The sequence below is a fragment of the Hakea prostrata genome, chromosome 1 (genome assembly GCF_041222555.1).
Source record: "Hakea prostrata isolate BN-2017 chromosome 1, UWA_Hpros_2, whole genome shotgun sequence".
Lineage (NCBI taxonomy): Eukaryota > Viridiplantae > Streptophyta > Magnoliopsida > Proteales > Proteaceae > Hakea > Hakea prostrata.
Genome location: NC_142600.1, coordinates 13788614 through 13811650, shown reverse-complemented (window position 1 = coordinate 13811650; position 23037 = coordinate 13788614). Strand labels below are relative to the sequence as shown.

The 23037-nt window shown below is 38.0% G+C and overlaps 2 protein-coding genes across 6 annotated transcripts; both read left to right on the top strand.

Annotated features, from left to right (window-relative positions):
* The first annotated feature begins 6291 nt into the window (after positions 1-6291).
* LOC149027667 (IQ domain-containing protein IQM3-like) lies at positions 6292-10381 on the top strand. 2 transcript variants are annotated; one of them, XM_089164655.1, is made up of 10 exons: positions 6292-6994; positions 7175-7289; positions 7421-7486; positions 7563-7651; positions 7838-7925; positions 8080-8226; positions 8335-8427; positions 8988-9089; positions 9284-9785; positions 9932-10381. In XM_089164655.1, exons 1-10 carry the CDS (start codon positions 6507-6509, stop codon positions 10015-10017), a joined length of 1776 nt encoding a protein of 591 aa, XP_089020781.1. In that variant the 5' UTR covers positions 6292-6506; the 3' UTR covers positions 10018-10381. The 2 variants fall into 2 exon arrangements, with proteins under 2 accessions (XP_089020781.1, XP_089020777.1); XM_089164651.1 differs by having other exon boundaries at positions 6294-6994; positions 9284-10381.
* A 7980-nt stretch (positions 10382-18361) lies between these two features.
* Positions 18362-22577, top strand: LOC149027666 (IQ domain-containing protein IQM3-like). Of its 4 annotated transcripts, none has more exons than XM_089164603.1 (9): positions 18366-19103; positions 19449-19563; positions 19711-19776; positions 19870-19958; positions 20079-20166; positions 20314-20475; positions 20569-20661; positions 21213-21314; positions 21509-22561. In XM_089164603.1, exons 1-9 carry the CDS (start codon positions 18652-18654, stop codon positions 22142-22144), a joined length of 1803 nt encoding a protein of 600 aa, XP_089020729.1. In that variant the 5' UTR covers positions 18366-18651; the 3' UTR covers positions 22145-22561. The 4 variants fall into 4 exon arrangements, with proteins under 4 accessions (XP_089020756.1, XP_089020747.1, XP_089020729.1 ...); XM_089164611.1 differs by having other exon boundaries at positions 18367-19103; positions 20314-20460; positions 21509-22559; XM_089164621.1 differs by lacking the exon at positions 21213-21314 and having other exon boundaries at positions 18363-19103; positions 21509-22567.
* Positions 22578-23037: the final 460 nt, after the last annotated feature.

The window sequence follows — 23037 nt, the reverse complement described above, 5'->3', positions numbered from 1 at the left end:
TAGAAAGAACCATCTAATAATTTATGTAATATTTCATGTTCTTGTTTGTAAGTCTATCAGGTCTGCCACAGTTAAAATTTCACACTCATCATGCTTTGTAGTAGAGACTTTGAATTCCTTGAGAGAATGAATACAAGGGTCTTTCCATACATCAATGTGGTCTCCCACACATATTTTCCAAATTAGCCCCTTCTTGAGAACTTCCCTATCTTCAATAATACTCCTCCATGCCCATGATGAGTTATTGTTCAATCTCACCTTCAAGAAAGATGCATTTGGGAAATAGATATTTTCAAGGAATTTAGCCTAACATGCATTGGGTTGTGGAATAAGTCTCCAAGTTACTTTACTTAGCAAATTTCTAAATCATATATTTGGTAAGTCACCAATGCAACATAGGCCACCCCATGTGGGGAGAGGACCTCCAACACATGTTTTTCAATGTTTCACTTAATGAAAAATATTGATATTAATTATAGAACCCCAGAGTAGCTTTATTTTTGGGGGGGGGGTGGACTATAGAATCCTGGCTTACAGAAATTTGTCTGGTCTGTCAAAATGGACCATCTATTTTTTTATATATGAGTGACATGTTCATAAGTCACATCACAGGGTTGAGATTAAGTTGAAATAAAAAAATTTTATATCTTTTAAATTTATCATCAACCATTTGATGGGTTAATGCGACTTATGAACATGTATCACTCATTCATAAGATAAGAAAATGAATGGTCCATTTTCTTGTCAGAAATTGACAAGATGAAAATTCCCTGCTCACACTCAACAAAAAAACAAAAGGCTACAGGACACGCGCATGGGAAGACTTTAATATTTAGAATCTCAATAAAAAACCAAGTATAATGAGAATAAGATTAAAAATTTGGATTTTGCTAAGTTAGGCTGCTGATGTGATGGTAGGGGTGTAAACTGTTTGGGTTATGACTGTTTTGGGCTGAAAAACACTCAGCCTAAACACAGCCCATTAAAAAAATAACGGTTTTGGGCCGGTGCGGTTTGGGTTTGGGTTGAGTAACGGTTTGGGCTAACGGTTTAAAATTGGGTTTACTAACAGTTTGGATTTGAGTTTATTAGTGATATGTTTTGAGTACATTGTTGATATGTGAAATTTATCAAGAGTATATCAATACATATAAGCATTAAGTTATCTCCAAATCTTTTGTGTTGGGTGTTCAAAACTAATTTTTTTTTCAAATAAATAAAGATTATAGAACTAATATACAAAAGAAAGCTGGCATTTTGATGAATTTTAGTAGGTTGTCTTTGTTTACTTTCCTCTCCTTTCTTGACACTTGTAAAAATGGATCAAAATAAAGCATTAAAAGATTTTCAAATTAGATTACACTTGCTAAAGATTTTCAAATGGATCAAGCTTGTTATTTGTATATTCCAAAGCAAAAAAACTTAGGAAAACAATGTATACTTGGGGGTTTTATTGTCTTTTACATTTTATTTTAATTTATTTGATTTCTTTATAATGGATTTAACGGGCTGTTTCGGGCCAAATGGTTCTGGCTAGTGGGGCACACACGAGTTGGCCCGGCCTAGCCCAAACCATTGCAGGTTGAGGTTGAGGTTGTTTAGCTCAAACACAGCCCATTAAGCTTTGATTCGGGCTGGTTTGGGCTATAGCGACTGGTGTCCGGTTTTAGCGATTCGGGTTAGGTTTTGACACCCCCATGTGATGGTATTGTAAGTGTTGGACAGACACTAAGTGGATTTCATTAAATATAAAACTTTTAAAACACTATTTACCCGCATAACCAAAACTTTTTTTTTTGTCAACAACATGAAATTTTCATTAATTAAAAGCATCCAAAGACAAAGGCTTGGAGAGAAACAAGCTTGGGGAAACAACAAAGAAAGGTGGCAAACCCCACCAATGTCTAGAGAATTTAAAAAGATTAGCTCCCCGAGCAAGATAGTCAGCAAAACTATTTCTAGACCTAGATATGTAAGCAAATCTAATAAAGGTGAAATTCAACGCAATTGTCCTAATTTCAGAAACAAGGCTTAAACATTGCCAATCAAGAGAGGTACTAAGACCTTGAAGAGCTTGAATGGCCGGTTTAAAATCCGAGCTAATATGCACCTTTGAAATTCCCAAACATTTTGTCAAGAGGAGACCATCTCTCATTGCCTCCAATTCCATTAAAGCTGCTGATGAACCTTCATTTCCAATGCATTGTGCTGCCACGAAAACCTGTTGAGCGTCCCACAAAATGCATCCTCTGCCGCCAAAAAGAGATCTAGAATCCCATGATCCATCGACAAAAAGGTAAAATAATTCCAAATCATCATCCATGCTTTCCACTCTATGCAAAGGGTATGCTGCCCTAGTGTCTCCATGATATGTATTAGTACAAAAAGATTGAATTTCTGCACATAAAGTATGAAAAGATGTGAGTGTCTGTCTTATGGAAAGATCATTTCCATTAAAAAGAATGAAATTTCTAGATTTCCAAATACACCACATAAGAGAGCTCCATGCTTGATCTAAATAATTCAAATTCCCATATTCTTTAAATTTATCAGATATAAAACATATCCAATCATGAAGGGATTCACCATGGAAATCTGAAACATCGAGCCTAAGAGGAGACATTCTCCAACATTCTTTTGCATGGGAACAAAATAGTAAAGCATGACCAAAATTTTCAATATTCTTACCACATATAAGACATAATGGGGTTTGAGCACTATTTCTATGAAAGAGAGATTTTCCTATAGCAAGCGCCTCATAAGATGTTCTCCACAAGAAGTGCTTAATCTTTGGTAATGTAGGAATATTCCAAATTCTGTTCCAACAAAAAGATGGTGATGATGATAAAGATATATTACCTTGGGAGTCAGACATTGCCAAACACTGGTAGTATGATGATTTTACCTTGAAAGTTCCTTACTTTGATTTGTATCACACCCATTTATCCATGGTATTGATGGAAAGGATGAGAATTGTTAAAATAGCAGCAACCTCCAAATGAGAAAACAAACCAACCAACAAATCTCTTTTCCAATGAAAATTTTACGGGTAATTTTCATTTGGACCCCCTGAGGTTTGGTCCAGGTCACTTTTAGTCCAGTTTTATTTTCTTTTGCATATGGCTCCCCTGTGGTTCTAAGAAATTATTAAATAAGGACAAACTTAACAGAATCAGTTAGTTTAATAATTTTTGTGACAAAAATACCCTTTTTTCAATTTATTTGTTTTAACTTTTTTAATAAGTTTCTTTCTTTACCAAAAAAAAAAAACTTTATAGCAAATAACTCTCTGCCAGTTGAAGCTTCGAAGCCCCATCCTCCCGTCTCAAAACGAGCGAAGGCCAACAATCTGCTCCATTTAGCTCTTTATTTTTCGGTATTGAGGTCTTGAATTTCAATCCTTAGAGATTTTGAATCTCCTCATAAATCCTTTGTTCCATTTTGAGTTGGTTTGGGAGCAATAGCGGCGGCAAGTGTTCGATCACCGTGAAAGAGATCGTTTGAGAGATGGTTGAAGATCGTTTAAAGATTCGGTCTTGAAAACCAATTTACATCGTTGGTTGGTCGTCATGGCGTTCCAATCTCTCACCGGGACACTCTTCGAGTCCATGCCGTTCCGGCCTTCTCGCCGCATCTCCTCCCCGATAAAATGGCGGTCTCAATCGAGAAAGAGTTCCGCTTCGAATCCGAGTATTTAATGTGCCAGGTACCAAAGCCCTTCTTTTATATTCTTCGTTTTCTTTTGGGTTTTCCTGCTAATTAGATTTGCATTTGGTTTCCTGTTCATTTCTTGTTTTCCGAATGGCGTTGTTAGAGAACTAAGATGAACTAGGATGATCTCGTTCATCCGATTTGGTGCGATCACGGATGATAGTAAAGTAGATTTTGTTATTATTATTTTTCTAATTTCCAAAATCGCTTTGACCATATCTCAATTCATTTCATGTCTTCAATGGAAATCCCTTCATATCATAGGCACTTGCTTTGTTGGGGTGGTTTTCGGGTGTGGGGTGGAGGGTGTTGAATATTTTATTTCATCTGGTTTGGATCTCCCCGCTTCTGGGAGATTTGAAGTTTTGATTTATGAACTAGTTCGCGAGACGACCGGATAAAAGAACGTTAAAGATATCTTTTTTGCAACATTTTTTTTAACGTCCCTTGGAAATTCGTGAGAGAAAGAAATTTATTAAAAGAAAAAATTAAAACAAATAAATTGAAAAAAAAAATAAGGGTATTTTGTCACAAAATTATTAAACTAACGTTTCGTTAAACTTGTCCTTATTTGATCATTTCTTGAAACCACAGGGGAGCCATATGCGCGTCGACTGTGACTGTCCAAACCTCGGGGGTCCAGGATGATTACCCAATTTTACCAATCAATCAAATCATATACAAGTGAAGGCCCATTGGCTTGTGAGGGACGGATATATATTTAAAAGGCCTGGATATATATTTAAAAGGAACATGTAGCGAGCATCCACTATTTGACACCATAAGCATTGGTAGCAACATTTAGCGACACTAGCCTAACAAGCAAAATCCTAAAAATTGGGAAAAAGCAGCCTAAGCGAAAGGCCAGTGAGTTGACAGAAAACCAAAAGATTAGCACTAGAATTTAGAAATAAGTTTTTACCCATTCACTGCTATTCCTTGCAAGTATTAGTTTACTCTTTCCCTTTTTGGATTCCATCGTGATTTCCCTTGCAAAAAAAAGCCACTATGGAATCCAAAACAGGAAAAAGTAAAGTAAAGAGGGATTGCCTCTTTGTTTGGAGGAGGGTTTTTTAAGAGTAAGTGAATTTATTTTTATTTCAGCATCAAGGTTTAAAGTATCCGTATCGAGTATTGTATCGGTCATGTGTTTTAAGAGACGTATTGTCCTGTATCAAGTATTGTATTGCTCTAACTAATGTATTCTAGTGTAATTTAATGGAGATACGTATCGAGATGTATCGTATCGGTTGGGTCAAATAAAGATATGTATATAAAAAATTTATAACAAATCCTATCCTATTTTGGTAGGATCTTATCAACGTCCATGAATGATAAATCATAGATCGAACTGCCGAATCGAAAAAATTGGGTGCTTCCGATGAAATGAAGTCTTCCTCTATGACTCGATCTCGGTAAGCTCGAATCAGAAAATTTGTCTAGTATTGTATGGTATCGTGGGATACTTTAAGTTTAAACTTTGCTCAACACACTTATCCATGAAAATTGCTTGGTTCATGCCCATTAAATGACCATGATTGTCAACCAAGATTTTAGGCTGTTGGTCGAGATAAAAATTTCGACTAAAATTTTGATTCAACGGTAGAAATGTGTGGCTTGATGGTCTAGGACCCAAGCAAGACCCCTATCCATTGCTTGAGATACTCAATATTTGAGACTTGTGTTGTTAACTTTGCTCCAAGGAATGTGATTACTGTAGCATACTCCCTAACCGGTGGTTATGAAGAAATTTATCCAATCCATTTCCTTGTTAGAAATGTGGGCCATCAATTTTCTTGCAGATGTATGACATATGTTCCAACATTACATCAAAGAGTCGCGATTAAATTAAAAAAAAAATGGTGTGACTTATAAATAGACATCAACCTTTTGATGTGATATTAGGACACATTGTTCCACATCTACCATAAATGTGTACAGGATATTGTCCCTAGCTATGATTGCCGATCCCAAAAAAAAAAAAAAAAAAAAAAAAAAAAAAAAAAGAAGAAGAGCGAGGACTAACAGCTGTAATAGTCTTTATTCAACAGAAAGCATGTGGAAAATATATCAAATCAATTAAAATCAATTAATAGTTAAAAGGAATCGGGCAAACCGACAGCTGTAATAGTCTTTACTCTTTATTAGGACTGTGTCGAACGAACGAGTCTGGACTCTGGAGTCGTTGCAACTTGCAGATTAGGACAGGTTACCATTAAGATCCTTTGACAGATGTTGGTGAAAGTTTTATTTTGGATTAAATGGGGGGCAAAGAAGGGAAAAGATAAAAATATAGAAAACACGGAGGCCGGCGGGCCCCACAAGCTGACTTGACTTAAGGCCTTAAGGGGCAGGGTAGTGGGACCCACAGGTTGTGGGGCCATAACCGTCATTATCACCATCGTCTTCTTCAACTCAAGGACCTCAACAACAACTCATCTCAAGCATGACCCCATTAGTCCATTACATTACTACCACAACGCTGGTGTGCGGACTCGCTGCTGGTGGTGGTGGTGGTCTACCGGGTCACTGCATGAGTCATGACTTCGTGATTTAAAAAAGTAAATAAAATATTTTTCTTTGAGCGCTCTGTCTGTTGTGTCCGGTTTGTGAGGATAAGACAGACAGAAATAATTCTCGATGGCTACACCTGCTCGCACTGCATAGCAGAGACCATTATTTAACTTCGCTGCCTTCTTCGCTTCATCTCTCCCCTTCCCCTGAGCAAGAACAGGAGGACCACACTTCTTCACCGCGTGCGCACCAGAAAGAGAGGAGGCGATTTGGGAATTTCAATGGAGATCGAAACCCCATCTGTGCAGAGCTTTGATTTGCAGTCAAATCACTCGTTTTCTTTCTCTACCACTGCTTGCTCTCAAGCATGCAGCGACTCTGAAATGGCTCGACATACGAATCCTAGCAACGACTCCACTGCGACGATGGTCGTCGATTCTACTCAGAGCAAGAGCTCCGGAGCTATGTTCATTGCAAGTTCTCTTCCAAAGCCTAACTCAGAACACGCTCAGGAAACCAATAGGTCGTCGAGCTTGAACCCGGACCCTTCCCAAGTAACCTCCAAGGGCGACGGCGACGGCGAGGTTAAATTTGCTACCTCAGAATCCGACGTGAAGAGTCCCGGCGCAAAATCCGTCGCAGTCAACGACCAGGAGAACGGGAATAGTTTTAAGTCGTCCTCGGCGGCTGTGAGTTTGCAGAAAGTTTACCGGAGTTACCGTACACGTCGCAGGTTAGCGGACACTGCCGTGGTCGCCGAAGAGCTTTGGTAGGTCCCCTCACGCCTCCTCCGTCATATATGTTCTAGCAGTAAAACGAGATGAAAAATAGAAAACTAAAAATTAAAAAAAAAAAAAAAAAAAAAAAAAAAAAGCAATTCTCTGTCTCTCTTTCTGGCCGCTGAGGCTCTTTTCTTTGGATCATTAAAATTTTGAAAAAAATGATGAAGGTGGCAAGCGATCAACTTCGCCCGTCTAAACCACAGTACGATTTCCTTCTTCGATTTCTTGAAACCAGAAACTGCAGCTTCCCGGTGGAATCGAGTCACCTTGAATGCTTCCAAGGTAAAGCTTGTTTGTTTCTCTGTTTTTACAATTTGCTTGTAGAAAAGAGAAACTCATTCTCGTGTTTGCGTTTATTTATCACATGGGAATCAGAAAACGTCATCTTTCTCCTGTTGAACTAATCATGGCAGGTTGGAAAGGGTTTATTCGAAGACTCCAAAGCCCAGAAATTAGCTTTCGAGCACTGGATTGAAGCTGTAATTCTTTTCCTCCTTTCATTTTTTTTTTTCATTATCTCTTGAAATCTGTTCTCAATTGAATCTTCTTTTGTAGATTGATCCGCGACATCGTTATGGTCATAATTTGCACAAATACTATGAAGAATGGTGTGACTCGCAAAGTGGCCAGCCATTTTTCTACTGGTACAATTTTGTTTTGGTGTAGCAATATGTTATTATTTTGCAAGAATGCGTAATTATACTTTTCATCTGTGAAACACGAGCCAACCTCCTTTCTTGGGTACCTTTACCTTTACCTGAGTAGTAGCATTTTAAGGTCTATGGTTTCGAAGACAGAGAAAAAACGATACTTTTATTTGCTTTTTGCAGGTTGGACGTTGGCGAAGGCAAAGAGGTTGATCTAAAAGGGTGCCCCAGAACAAAGCTGAGACAAGAATGCATCAAGTATCTAGGACCTGTATGTGTTTTGGTCTTGAATGAAGCTTATTAGAATCACCCCAATTGAATTCTAACTGGGTTTATTTGCACTACTGTTTAATCCATTGTCCAACCTTTTAATATGACTGTGATATCTGAATTCTTGTTTGTTTTCCTCGCCAATCACTATTCAGAAAGAGAGAGAAAACTATGAGTACATCATAATTGACGGGAAAATCATACACAAACAAACTGAAAAGCCTCTTGCTACGACGGATGGGTCAGAGAAGGCAAAATGGATCTTTGTGATGAGCACTTCCAAGAAATTATATGCTGGTGAGGTGAGAGTTGTTACTGTTAAGCCTAGAACTTTGTGTTGTTACTTGCCTTTGCTGTACATGCTCTTCATTTGTGACTCCTGAGCACTTATTTGTTGTTATGCCATCCAGAAAAAAAAGGGTTCTTTTCATCATTCGAGCTTCCTAGCAGGAGGAGTTACTTTAGCAGCGGGAAGACTTGTTGCAGAAAATGGAGTGCTTAAGGTGCAGTTATAAAGTAGTTTTGTAGTTAAAGAAATCCTGTCTTAATGTGCATATGATTCCATATGATATGAGAGTGTTATAGCATTGTTGGGTAAAGTATGTGACAGCACAGTAGCTGTAATTAAGTTCTGGAATCCTTGATTGATTTGTGGAAAATCTGTCCACTATTTCATTTTTACATGATCAAATTTGTTTGGTTATTTATGAACATGGCTTTGGTAGGACCGAATAGAAATCCATGCTTGGCTTCAATCTAAAAAAAAACATGTTTATGAATGTCCAAATGGCACATCTACTTGATTAAAATTCGAATTTGGATTGGAGATAGAGTTGGATTCAGTTAGGAGTTTATCCTTAACAGCCATGAATAAATTGCATATTTGTAGAAGTTGCTAAAGCTTTGGAATGCATGATTTATTTGTCATTGTCAAGAAAAGGGTTTTGATTGCAGATTCTCTGATTCTCAAGGAATGTGGTGGGCATCTTAGTGTTCGCTGTTTGTTTAATTGCAGGAGAGCTGTTTATCTTGCATCTCATTCTTGGGTGCTTCTTTATTGCAGACAATCTCCGCATATAGTGGACATTACCGTCCATCGGAAGAAAACCTTGGCTGCTTCATAACCTTCCTCAAGGAGAATGGAGTCAACCTTGATGAAGTTGAGGTATGTAATGCAGTGTAGCTTTGACCTAAATTTCGGAGTTTATAAATTGAAGTTCTGCTACGGGTCTGAGAAGTCTTGGATCTTAAGAACGCTTTTCTGGGTCAGGATTGCTTTGATCCATTGATGACTTTTATTAAATCTTCCTCATCCTGCTCTTGCACTATGTTTTTCTTAGCTAGTGTTTTTCGTTGCAGATACGCTCTGCTACTGAGGACTATGAGAATTATGATAGAAGTAAATCTTCCCATGAGGGGAGTACAGTTGGAATAACATCACTACCTGAACCTGAACCTGAGCCTGAGCCTGAGCCTGAGCCTGAGCCTGTGCCTGTGCCTGAGCCTGAGCCTTCCCTACTTGAAAACCCCAGCGCTGTTGAGAAAGATCAAACCTTGAAACCAGATGAAGTCGCCCAAACTGAGCCAACAGAAATTGCTGAGATTGAAGGACGTGGTAGCTACAAAAGGACTTTATCTGGTGGTCTCCAGAGTCCAACACCTAATGTACCTAAGACAGCAATTTTGCAAAGGATCAACTCCAAGAAGGCACGTTCATATCAGTTGGGGAATCAAGTTTCACTGAAATGGTCGACTGGTGCAGGTCCAAGAATTGGGTGCATTGCAGACTATCCTATGGAACTGAGGGTTCAAGCTCTGGAAATTGTAGACCTTTCCCCCAGGCTTCCTCCTACCCCATCAGGTTACAGGCAATCTGACCATTCCCCCAGGTTTCCTTACACCCCCTCAGGTTACAGGCAATCTGACCATTCCCCCAGGTTTCCTTACACCCCGTCCCAGGTTACAGGCAATCTGACCTTTCCCCCAAGTTTCCTACCACACCATCAGGTTACAGGCAACCTCCTCGTCTTATTTCACCTGCATCTCGTCCCACATCTGGTTTTTGTTGCAATGATAAGAACTCTTTGGCTTAACTAAGCTGTTATGTATTTTTCTTTGATGTTGGGTAGTAGCTTGTTTCTTTCCCAATAAGCTGTTACGTATTTTTCTTTTATGTTGGGTAGCTTGTTTCTTTCCCCTCTTTCTTCTTCTTGTTCCTGTCTTCATCTCTTACAACTTGGCATTCCTGGTGCCTAGCTTTTGTGACATGGGAATATCAGATGGTTCATTTACCCTTTCTACTTTATTTAAGTTTTAGTGTGTTAGGTACTTGAATTGCAATGTTATGGACTGGCAAAAAATCTGGACATTGATGTCGAACAGGTGCTGTGTAGATGATAACTTTAACCTGTTAAACTCTTCCAAGAGAATGTGTAGTAGCGCATATCTTTTATCAAACCTCAGATTTCTGTCAATTTATTAACAACTTCATGCAGATTAGCTCGATATCGGCTAAGTGCGAAATTTCCTATTATGATCTGATGAACCGTTTTCTTCGGCTTAAACCGGCTGAGTCTTGGTTTTTTCAGACTCTTTCCTGCATTCCTGTTCTTTTAGGTCTGCAAAAGTTGGGCAAAAAAAAAAAAGTTGCCAAAAAGTGGAAAAGATACAGACATAATAAAAGAGTTATACGTAGTAAATCTGTTGAATGCGCTTGAAATAACTTTCTTCAGGACGACATTATTATTGCCTTGGTTCTACTTGAGTTGAACCATATGTTTTATGGTTGGACAATTTATTATTCTCTTTAGATATCAAAAAGGGGTTTAATTACATGTTTGTCGAAGAAGAAATTTCAAAAATAGAGAGGAAACATCTCCAATCCTGTTTTAGTGCCAAATTCTTCATTGGGTGGCCATGGTCATCTAGTATCTGATCGAGTTAAAATTTGGACAAGATTAGTGGTTTCTGGTTCTTCAAATCCAATGGTGGGATGGGATAATGAATGTTGATTATTGTTGACTATTTTTGGCTTTCGTTTCAAAAAAAAAAATTCTATGTATTCCTTTCATAAAAATGATTAGTCGTATTTATTTAAGTGAATTACAATCCGCATATGATTTTTTCATACTATTTTTTATTAAATTTCTTTTGTGTTATGTGTTTGTAATTTTGTGGACATACTTATAAATGTGCTTGTAATACAATTTGCAATCAAGTTGTAAGCAAAATATATTATGTCTGATAAATTATCTTCTATTTGTTGTTCCAAGCAAGTTTATTCAAGAAAACCAATACAAAGTTCTTTTTTTTCATAATTCTCCCTTCTGTTATTGTCAACCATTGTGGTTTAATTGTTTGTTATTCCCATCTTATTCTCCCAAATGTTCTTTCAAGAGAATGAAATATATATTTACATTTGTCCCAGTCAATTTAGTTCAATCTGTTGGATCGATTCCAACCATGGGATCTGCTTCACCCACCGAGCAAAAAGGCACTAAATAAATAAATAATGGGATCGGCTATGTATGATCTTCAGTATTACTTTCTATCCAAGGTCGGATGAAAAACATACTTTCCCCCATGGTCTGCTCCTATCCACTTTTTCTCAAATAGCTCCGTTGGCCTTCAAATCTTGTTGTTTTGTTTTATCTTATTGGATAAAAAGATATATTCCTAATTTATTTAAGTCAAATATCCGCTAGATGACTTTTAAACTCAATTTTTTATGAGAGAAGTGGTATTTAAGGGCCATGAAAATTTGCAACTTGTCTCTAGACCTCGGATTTCTTACATTTTCTTCTTGGCATCTCAAAGTTGTAGTTCTTATTGAATGGCCCTATCCTTGATAAATAGGATGGTTTTGTCGAATTCCACTCATCATGGCCTAATCTGTGGCTTGTGACTCTGATGTCATCCCCACTTTTGTCTCCCGTCCTTAATTAAATCTCCTTTCTACCAAAAAAAAAAAAAAAAGTTTTGCAATTTTTTTAGGAAACTAAAGATTACCTTTTTATCTCCTCCCTTATTCTTTAACTCATCTAATGACCAAATTTCTCACTTTTTGTTTGTATTTTTTTATCTTCTGAATTAAAACTCAAATTGTGAACAACCAATGAGAATCATCACTCTCCCAACGAACTCTCATACGATTAGAGCTGATGCGATGACATACCCGCTTAGGTTGCCAAAGGTTGCCGTCAGCTCTCAGATCTAATGCTTGTTGATCAAGTTATCAGTATGGATGTGAAATGAACCCCCACCACGTTCTGCTATTTCAATAATTATAGCCTAGCCACTTTTGTAGGACTTGTCAACAAAATTTGGGGTGGTTTAAATTAGTTAGGGATTTCATTTTGTAAATTTATAAAATATTAAAAACTCTAATTTAAAAATAAAAAATTATATTTACATATGTGTCCTAGTTAGTTTATTCAACACTGTTGGATCAATTTCCATACCCATGGCATAATCGCCACTGTATTAAGGCTGTAGCCACTAAACAAATAAAAATCCAAGGCTTTGTCCTTGTTTGGTCGGATAATTTGCCCATATCTAATCTGTGTTAACTCTTTCGGTAGATCCAACTGGTTCTGGATGGAACAACATGGGGCAGCATTACCCCCAATGGACTCTCCACCACTTGGCTTTTCTAAAATAAGCACAGATGCAGCCTTCAGCAAATCTTCAGGTAAAGGTGGTCTTGATTTTATCATTAAAGGAATGGATGGTCTGATCCCAACAGTCTTTACTTGCCAAATTTCGATTCCCTCCTATCCAATTGGTCTTTGGACATTCGTGTGAGGTTGTGGAGAGAGCTAAAGCTAGCGATGGCTGAAGACACTTGTTTGGACCAAAAGAGTCAACTTGGTCCAGAGGTCTTTAACTTTCAGATATAATGGGGCTTGTCAGGCCATGAATCTAGTTTCTTGGAATTGATTTCATCTATGGAGGGAGCTTTATCTACGCTAGGGTTTACTTAATCCTTTGTCTAGGTTGACTGATGGATTAACCTCGGTCAATTACCTATTTTCTGTTTTCTTTGCAGAATTTGGAAAGTGCAAGTCCCTCAGGTTTCTAACAAGAACAGGTTGTAAAAGATGATGTTAACAGGATCCCAAGATGCGAAGACCACAGCCAGTGCTCTTAATCAGGTTTGTTTTTTGAAGCTTACCTGGATGTAATTGCTCAGGTTTGGAGAGAGTTGCAGAACCCATTTACCCTTCTGGAAAAGAAAGCAGTAGAACAGATGGTTGAGTTTGAAATTTAAAATTAGTAACGTAATCTCCCCTATTTATAAATTAAAAAATTTAAAATAGCTTCAACTATGTATCAATCACAGGAACAGGAACAAGGAATTGAAGGACCTTCAAGTAGTTTTCCATCAATGCTGCTGATTTAGACAAATTTTTCATGGAACAGACAAGTTATAGAACCAATTTCTCTGATTGATTTACTTTTGCTATCCTATTATTGAAGCCAACCAGATTCTGTCGGTGCTAACTTCTTACTTAGGCTGTTAGACATGTCTTTTTTTTGGTTTGGGTAAATACTGTTAGACATGTCTTTCGTGTTAACAAAGTGGACTGAATTCAGGCCGGGTTCAGAGCAAATTTAATCGGTTTAGACTGACAAGGTTTTATTTCTTTTTATGTAAAAAAATATATAAATACTGGGCGACAAAAATATTCAAAAGCAAGCAAAGGATTGGAAAGTGGCTAAACTGTCCCACACCAAATGGACAGAGCTTTCCTAGACAAGAATTAAAATAAACAATTATATGAACCTTCAAGGTTTGACTAAAACCTTTACTCTTAAGCATAGAAACTCATTATTTGAATTGGCAAGGTGAAAAGCAAGGTCATCGAGCTAGACTAGCAGCCTTGATTTGTTGGCAACTATGACCATCAAGAAATGAATTAATCTTTCAAGGGAAACTAACCTCTCCACAAGATGTAATACAGAGAGCAGAGGCCCAATTTATTGAGGTATGTAATTTCAAGTCCTTATCTTCTCGCCCTTCAATAGCAATGGAAGCAAATAAATCCAAAATACAGCATTGGCTCCCTCCATCAGGGGAGTATGTAAAGCTCAATTCAAATGCATCTTGGTTGAATTCTAAAGGTGGACTAGGTTTTATTATAAGGAATTCTAGAGGTGAACAATTGACTGCAGTCTCTATTCCTACTGATTTTTCTGAGGTGATTGAAGGTGAGACCATGGCATTAAGAGAATGACTTCTTCAATGTCTAGGTGAAGGCTTTTGGTGGGTGAAAGCGGAGGTGGATTGCCAACCCTTAGCCAACTTCGTCAATGGTATAGCAGAGGTTCCTATATCCATTCACAATGTGGTTGGACATCAATTTCTTGGCCTCTAAATTCTTAGATTGTGTGTTTGTTTTTTCTTCAAGGGAGACTAACAACTGTGCTGACTCTCTAGCTAGGATGGCTGTCTTTGTGTTGAGCAGAGTTCATTGGCCAAGGTCCACTTCTTGGTTATCTAAACCTTATAACTCAGATATTTATGCTTCTTTGGTTGAATGAATTTGACTTACCCAAAAAAAAAACTCATTATTTAGTTTTGATTTGGTTTTGTTTCTAGGAAATCCAATTTTGTGACAGATTCCTTATCAGAAGTTACCCATTTGATTGAGCTGTTGAAAATTTGACAGAATTCCAACATTAGATGATGCATATTTTTCATCTCATTTCTCAGCCTCAAAATTGGTGGGCCCTGTGATAAGGTTGTCTTTAATTGTAGTTGGTTGGTTTTACTCTTCCATGCCCTTACCCTTATTTTTTGGTAAACTGCCCACCCCTACCCACCAATAAAGCTTTTTCCATTTAAAATGAATGGTGATTATAGACTCCATTTGTCTTCTCTACTCTCCTCTCACCATCAAAGTGAGCCCAAGGGAACAATGACAAAGTGTGAGTGGTAGGGTTCATAACTTTTCAGTTGTCATTTCGACTCAGGCATATCCGGGTTGTTTAAAATGATCATTTGTCATCCCGTTAGATTTTTTTTTATAAAGTTGTTGAATTCACGATCACTGCTTTCACTTTCAAATGAGGCGGTTGGTCTTACCACACTAAAACAACCTTGTGTTAGCATAATGATTGATTGTTGTCGTTTATTTTTTTAATTTTTGTTAAAAGATATTTCCATTAGTGTAAATTAAAAAAAGAAAAAAAATCACGAGTAGGAAAGAGGATTAATTTACAAGTTGTTCAACATTAAAAGTTCAACATATTTTTAACTTTCTAAATGCAATCACAGAAGGTAAATTGTTTATATTTCTACTGTCAATAATGTATTGAGTGTTGTCGAGGACCTTACCAAAAATCTGTCGTAGCATTTGTTTCTTGTGGATAATAAAAAATCTTCTACTCCATAGTTTGTTGACAAATGAAATTTCTCGCCAACTGTAAAATTTGCAGGAAAATCTGGATATTGAAAATAGAAAAGTTGGAATTCCCAACATGCAAAAGAGACATTGATCTTGACTTGCTTTATAACGACTGATGTTCTAAAAACCTCTAATGAATTTTATTTTATTTTGGTATAAAACTGAAAAACTTCATTCATGAACTTGAAAGAAATACAATTACATCAAAGAAAAGAAAAATCTACAAAAGATAAATGCATGAGAACATAAGGTTCGATCCGAACCAAGGAATGGAAATTGACCAAATGTCATACATGCAATAGACAAGGTCATCTTGGCTAAGGAATGAGTTGAGTCCAAGCCTCGACTGTCATTAACAATGTATCCTATAAGCTGAATTAACCTATAAAACAATGTGTCCGGCCTTGGGAGCCAAAGCATGCCTCCGACTGTCAAGTTAGCATTCGCCTAGGCTAGTTATTCAGTTTCGAAGAAAAAAAAAATTAATGCAATTCACCTGCTGATGGAGTTCATAGTTTTCATTATTTAATAATAACTGTTGCTGGAAAATCAATTTGGCAGAAAGAAAAAAGAAAATAACTTGTAAAGCTTTCAATGCTAGAGAGAGTAACTCAAGAGTGCATACCTGATAATGATGAAGGTGTAGATATTTATAAATCTTAGGAGAGGTTATCTTAATTGTGCAGTAATGAAGTTTGAATAGAACTTTATAATTGTTACCAACTTTATGGAGAGAATAATCTTATCCTCCAAGAGAGTATTCCTTGGATTGTAATTGTAAAATCTAATTTGGATTCTAAGAGCAATTCAAAATGCCTGATTTGATCGGAATCTTTATCCCTATCTTTAAGGAGGTTGGATATGATTCAAATTGTACACGTTGCTTAGTGCCTTTGTTTTATTCGTGGTTCGACCAAAGTTTGATCGGTTCAGTTCTTCTTTGGTCAACCTAGGCAGGTCTATTATAAATCGTTCAAAACAATAACCATGATCTCTCTAGCCTTTTATTATACCAATCTCGGTTTAATCCGGTTTAATCCTGTGTTAGCATTTAAACCAATCATATCAAACCGACTGAGGTATACTAGGGTTCAACCCAATACCAAAAAGGAAAGGCGTGGGGGAGAGGAATGTGAAAAGGAAGTTCACTATAAACAGAAGTCTATCTCAATGATAACGAGTGAAAAATGGAACATGCTTGCTTGGGAGAAGTGGCCATGATGACAACTCAAAGAGGCCTAGGTGAACATGGAAGATGGATAAACCCACAATGGGAAGAACTCGTACAATTGGAAAATTGAATATGCTCCATAACCACCTCCAAAATGGACTTTTACATGCATTGATCAAGATAACATCCAGATGATCAGACTTTCGAGATTAGGCCAGGTTTATCTATAAAAACCTTCAACCCCATTTGACGGATGGAGTTTCATTCTCGATGAATTTGTCTTTTGGGCTCTACAACTTCTCTATTGAGAGCGTTTAGCCCCTCTTCAATAGGGAAATGTGTTGCATTCATAATTTGATCGTCAGAGGCAGATTCTCGGTGTCAAAGGCTTGCCCGTGCTCATGTAATTATTTTGTGAACGGGTCTCAATCAGAATCTAGTAGATTCGTTGTTTCATGTTGAGAGTCAGATCTAGATGCATTTCCTGTAGAAAAAATCACTTTGCTAAAATTGGTTAAAATTAAACTTAATTTGAATTAAATTAGTTGATTTCTATTAAAATTTTAATGAATATCAAATCTAATTTTTAAATTTCAATAAATAGAAGATAGAGATGTCACTCTCTTAACTTCAGCCTCCTGCCAATGGAGGAATAGTAGGATGGTTAAGAACCTGATTTCTCAGTGGAGAAGTTATGGGCTCAACTCCTACGGATGACATATGATTATCCTTATCCTTATACATATAAAGTGCTTTTGTAAAAAAAAAAAAAAAATAATAAAAAAATTAAAGCATTCTTTTTTTGTAAAAGAAAATTTCGTTGCCACCGTTTTTTCTACGAGGCCGTGATTTGAAGATGACATGATTATAGACATGGCAATACTTAAAAGTCAAAAAAATAATAATTATATATAATAAACTATCCAGCTCTCATTAGAATGTAAACAAAAAAATGAACAAGATTTACTGTTAGCCGTCATTCTGTGGTCCCCGTCAGGCAGATGATCCACGCCCACAAGTCACATCTAATAATCTTTATTTGGACTGTGCCGTCCGTGGCCACTTGCAGATATTATCATTTCTCTTTTTTATAGATAAATAGTTCGGGAAAGTTTTACTTTTGATTAAATAAATTGCAAGGGAAAAGACAGATCAAGGACAGAAAACGGAGGACGGCCCCACAAGCTGACTTCTCTTTGCACGGAAGTGGGACCCACAAATTGTGGAACCATAAGCCCCATTATCACCATCGTATTCCTGAACAACTAATCTCCTTCTGCATTACAGCATTACAGCATTACCAATTACTACCAGTTTACCACCAATTTTAGAGTCCGGATCAGCCACCGGTCATAGTAGCTCCTGACGGCTTTACCACCATAAATACTAAATACAAGGAGACCTAGAGATTGGGTGATGGGGAGGATTTTTTTTTTTTATTTTTTTATCGATGAGGCCCACCGAATTTGTGGTTGTAAGCCTGTTTGGGAGCTCCCCGTCAGGGATGATGATCCGGATTCCCAATTTTGTGAATATAAACCTGTTGATGGAGCTCACTTCAGAGGAGATGGTCCACACCCATCACTGTATGTGCAGGCGGCTGATAGTGATCGGCTGCTCTTCACAAGTCACGACTCATGGCTTCAATCGCGAGTCTGGATCTGCGACCCCGACGTTTGTGCTCTCCGACGCTTCCTGACCACAAAAACCTATGGGGCCACGGTAAAAAACACCTTTTGAAAAAATACAAAAAAAAGACTTTTTCACCCGTGAAACCCACTGACCATGTTCGTGCTCTCCCGACTGAGAAATTTCAATCTTTTAACCATTCATTTCTCAAATATGTGAACGTACACGGTCTTTCAGATATTTTGATTTCGACCATTTCGGCTGCTGCTCATTAACGAAACAATTTCCCTGTTAGAGTTAGAGGACATAAGAAAAAAATAAAACGGCGTCCGTTTTGGGTACCTCGATAGCTACTCCTAGTCGCACTGCATGGCAGAAGAGACCATTACTTAACTTCCATCCCTCTTTTATCCAAAAAAAAACTTGTTCTCTGATTGATCTCTTCCCTTCCCCTGAGCAGGAGGACCACACTTGTTCACTGTGCACGCGCTAGAGAGAGAAGCGATTTGAGAATTTCAATGGAAATCGTAACTCCATCTGTGCAGAGCTTTGATTTGCCGTCAAATCACTCGTTTTCTTTCTCTTCCACTGCTTGCAGTTGCAGTAGCGACTCTGAAATGGCTCGACTTTTGAATCGTGCCACCGGCTGCACTGCGATGGCTGTCGATTCTACTGAGAGCAAGAGCTCCGAAACCTTGTTCATTTTCACTTCTCTTTCTAAGCCGAACTCAGAACATGCTCCGGAAACCAAAAGCTCCAGCTCGAACCAGGAGCCTTCCCAAGGAACCTGCGACGGCGAGATTGCTACCTCAGAATCCGTCGTGAGTCCCGGGGGGAAATCCGTCATAGTCAACGACCAGCACAACGGAAGCCTTGAGTCCTCGGCGGCTGTGAATCTCCAGAGAGTTTACCGGAGTTACCGCACACGGCGCAAGTTAGCGGACACCGCCGTGGTTGCCCAAGAGCTTTGGTACGCCTCTTCCTTCCGTCATATATGTTCTAGTAGTAAAACGTGAAGTGAGGGAGGGTGGGAAAAACAGAGAAGAGAATGGGGAATTTTTTATGTATACTTAATAAGATCACACGTGCGTTTCACGGTATTTAACAATAATTATTATTAATTACAACTCAGTGAAGTTTAGAATTACGATTTTAACACAATTGATTACATATTTTTGAAGAACATTTGAAGATATTCTTGTAAGAGAATAGATATATATATTTAGTATGATATAAATGGAGTCTCTCTCTCTTTCGCTCTCTCTGCCCCTGATGCGTTTTTCTTTGGATCATGAAAATTTTGAAAAATTGATAGGTGGCAAGCGATCAGCTTCGCCCGTCTAAACCACAGTACGATTTCCTTCTTCGATTTCTTGAAACCAGAAACAGTAGCTTCCCGGTGGAGTCGAGTCAGCTTGAATGCTTCCAAGGCAAGCTTATATGCTTCTCTGCTTTTTACGATTTGCCAAGCGGAAGAGAGAAACAGAGATTCACTTATTCTCTTGTTTGCTTTTTACGTTTATCATTTGGGAATCAGAAAACTCGTCATCTTTTTCCTGTTGAAGTAATCATGGCAGGTTGGAAAGGGTTTATTCAGAGACTCCAAAGCCCAGAAATTAGCTTTCCAGCACTGGATAGAAGCGGTAATTCTTTTCTCCCTTTCTTTTTATCCCATTATCTGTGTGATTGAAATCTGTTCTCAATTGAATCTGGCCTTCGTTTCCGTTCTTTTGTAGATTGATCCGCGACATCTTTATGGTCATAACTTGCATAAATACTATGAAGAATGGCGTGAATCGCGAAGTGTCCAGCCATTCTTCTACTGGTACAATTCTGTTTACTTTTCATCTGTAAAACACGAGCACGAGCCAACCTCCTTTCTTGGCTGTAGCATTTTAAGGTCTAAGTTTCGAAGACACCTGACACTTTTATTTACTTTTTGCAGGTTGAACGTTGGCGAAGGCAAAGAGGTTGATCTCAAAGTGTGCCCCAGAACAAAGCTGAGACAAGAATGCATCAAGTATCTCGGACCTGTATGTGTTTTGCTCTTGAATGAAGCTTATTATAGACTTACTCCAATTGAATTCTTGCACGACTGTTTAATCCGTTGTCCATCCACCCTCTTAAATATGACTGTGAATCTGAATTTCTGTTTGTTTTACTCGCCAATCACTATTTAGAAAGAGAGAAAAAATTATGAGTACATCATAATTGACGGGAAAATCATACATAAACAAACTGAAAAGCCTCTTGCTACGAGGGATGGGTCGGAGAAGGCAAAATGGATCTTTGTGATGTGTACGTACAAGAAATTCTATGCTAGTGAGGTTAGAGTTGATACTGTAAGCCTACAACTTTCTGTTGTTTACTTGCCGTTGCAACACATGCTCTTCATTTGTGACTCCAGAGCACTTATTTGTTGTTATGCCATCCAGAAAAAAAAGGGTTCTTTTCATCATTCGAGCTTCCTAGCAGGAGGAGCTACTTTAGCAGCTGGAAGACTTGTTGCAGAAAATGGAGTGCTTAAGGTGCAGTTTTAAAGGGGCTTTGTAGTTAAAGATATCCTGTCTTAGTGTTCATATGATTCCATATGATATGAGTGTTATAGCATTGGTGGGTGAAGTATGTGATAGCACAGGAGCCATAATTCAGTTCTAGAATCCTGATTGAGTTGTGGAAAATCTGTCTACTATTTCATTTTTACATGATCAAATTTGTTTGGTTATTTATGAACATGGCTCTGGTAGGACCGCATAGAAATCCATATTTGGCTTCATTCTTAAATTAAATATATATGAAAATCCAAATGGCACATCTACCTGACCAAAAGTCAAATTTGGATTAGAGATAGAGTTGGATTCAGTTCGGAGTTTCTCCTTAACAGCCATGAATAAATTGCATCTTTGTAGAAGTTGGTAAGGCTTTAGAATGCATGATTTCTTTGAGACTGTCAAGAAAAGGGTATTGCAGATCCTCTGAATTTCAAGGAATGTGGTGGGCATCTTGGTGTTCTCTGTTTGACTAATTGCAGGATAGCTGTTTATGTTGCATCTCATTCTTGGGTGATTCTATATTGCAGACAATCTCTGCATATAGTGGACATTACCGTCCATCTAAAGAAAACCTTAACTGCTTCATAACCTTCCTCAAGGATAACGGAGTCAACCTTGATGAAGTTGAGGTATGTAATGCAGTGTAGCTTTGACCCAAATTTCAGAGTTTATAAATTGAGGTTCTGCTACAGGTCTGAGATGTCTCGGATCTTAAGAACACTCTTCTGGGTCAGGATTGCTTTGATCCTTTGATAACTTTTATTAAATCTTCCTCATCCTGCTCTTGCTCCATGTTATTCTTAGCTAATATTTTTCGTTGCAGATATGCTCTGCTACTGAGGACTCTGAGAATTATGAAAGCAGTAAATCTTCCCAAGAGGGGAGTACTGTTGGAATAGCTACACTACTTGAAACTGAACCTTCCCTACTTGAAAACCCCAGTGCTGTTGAGAAAGATCAAACCTTGAAACCAGATGAAGTCACCCAAACTGAACCAACAGAAATTGCTGGGATTGAAAGACGTGGTAGCTACAAAAGGACTTTATCTGGTGGTCTCCAGAGTCCAAAACCTAATGTACCTATGGCAGCAATTTTGCAAAGGATCAACTCCAAGAAGGCACGTTCATATCAATTGGGGAATCAAGTTTCACTGAAATGGTCGACTGGCGCAGGTCCAAGAATTGGGTGCATTGCAGACTATCCTGTGGAACTGAGGGTTCAGGCTCTGGAAATTGTAGACCTTTCCCCCAGGTTTCCTCCTACCCCATCAGGTTACAGGCAGTCTGACCCTGACCCTGCCCCCAGGTTTCCTCACACCCCATCAGGTTACAGGCAACCTGACCTTTCCCCCAAGTTTCCTCCCTCACCATCATGTTACAGACAACCTCCTTGTCTTATTTCACCTGCATCTCGACCGACATCTGGTTTTTGTTGCAGTGATAGGAACTCTTTGGCTTAAATAAGCTGTTATGTATCTTTCTTTTATGTTTGCTACATTTCTCCCCCCCCCTCTTTCTTCTTGTTCCTATCTGTTAGGGAGTTACGAGCCTGGACACGTGTCCTCTATGTATTCCTATATATACCCTTGTATATCTTGTATTGAAAGTTAATGAAGTACAACAGTGTTTTGTATTCTCATATAGTATTAGGCCATCCAGTATTCTCTGATATGAGATGGTTCTTGAATAAAATCTTCTTTCTTGGTTTTTTTGCCTTTCGTCTTCTGTTACTCTGTTTTCTTTAGTTTTTTGTGTTCATGGCGTGCTCTTCTTCGATGGGAACTCTTCCAATCTCCATTGTTCCGACCATTTTCCCTCAATTATTTGAGGGAGGGGTGGGGGTTAAAGGTCCATGAAATTTTGCATCTTTCTGGAATCTAGATTCGCTTCTCCACTATTTAAACGAAAATATATTGTTTTGTTGCTTCTTGAATCATGTTAAAAAGTAGTATCCAAGCAAAGATGTAGATGTTTTACTTAGGATTACATTTGTTTTCACAACAAACCATGTAAGGAATTTTTTTAATGTAAAGAATGTGTAATTAGAAGTTTTGCATACCCCAATTGTGGATTGCGATTGGTTTTTATACATGAGAAACAAATACAATTGATGAGTACAATTGGGAAACGTAAGGAGAGGTGGTAGAGTTTTATACAAAGATTGCGTTGCAGGAATAGAGTTTGAAACATACTGAGTTTTCAAAATTCAAATTCTCCGACACTTCAATGTCAACGAAAAGAGGATTTGGTGGATCTTGGTGGTTAATAAACTGGTCTCTGAAGTCTGCAACTTTTTGTCATGTGGTTTGATAATAGCTAATCATGAATCTGATACTGGTTCGTAAGTCCATAC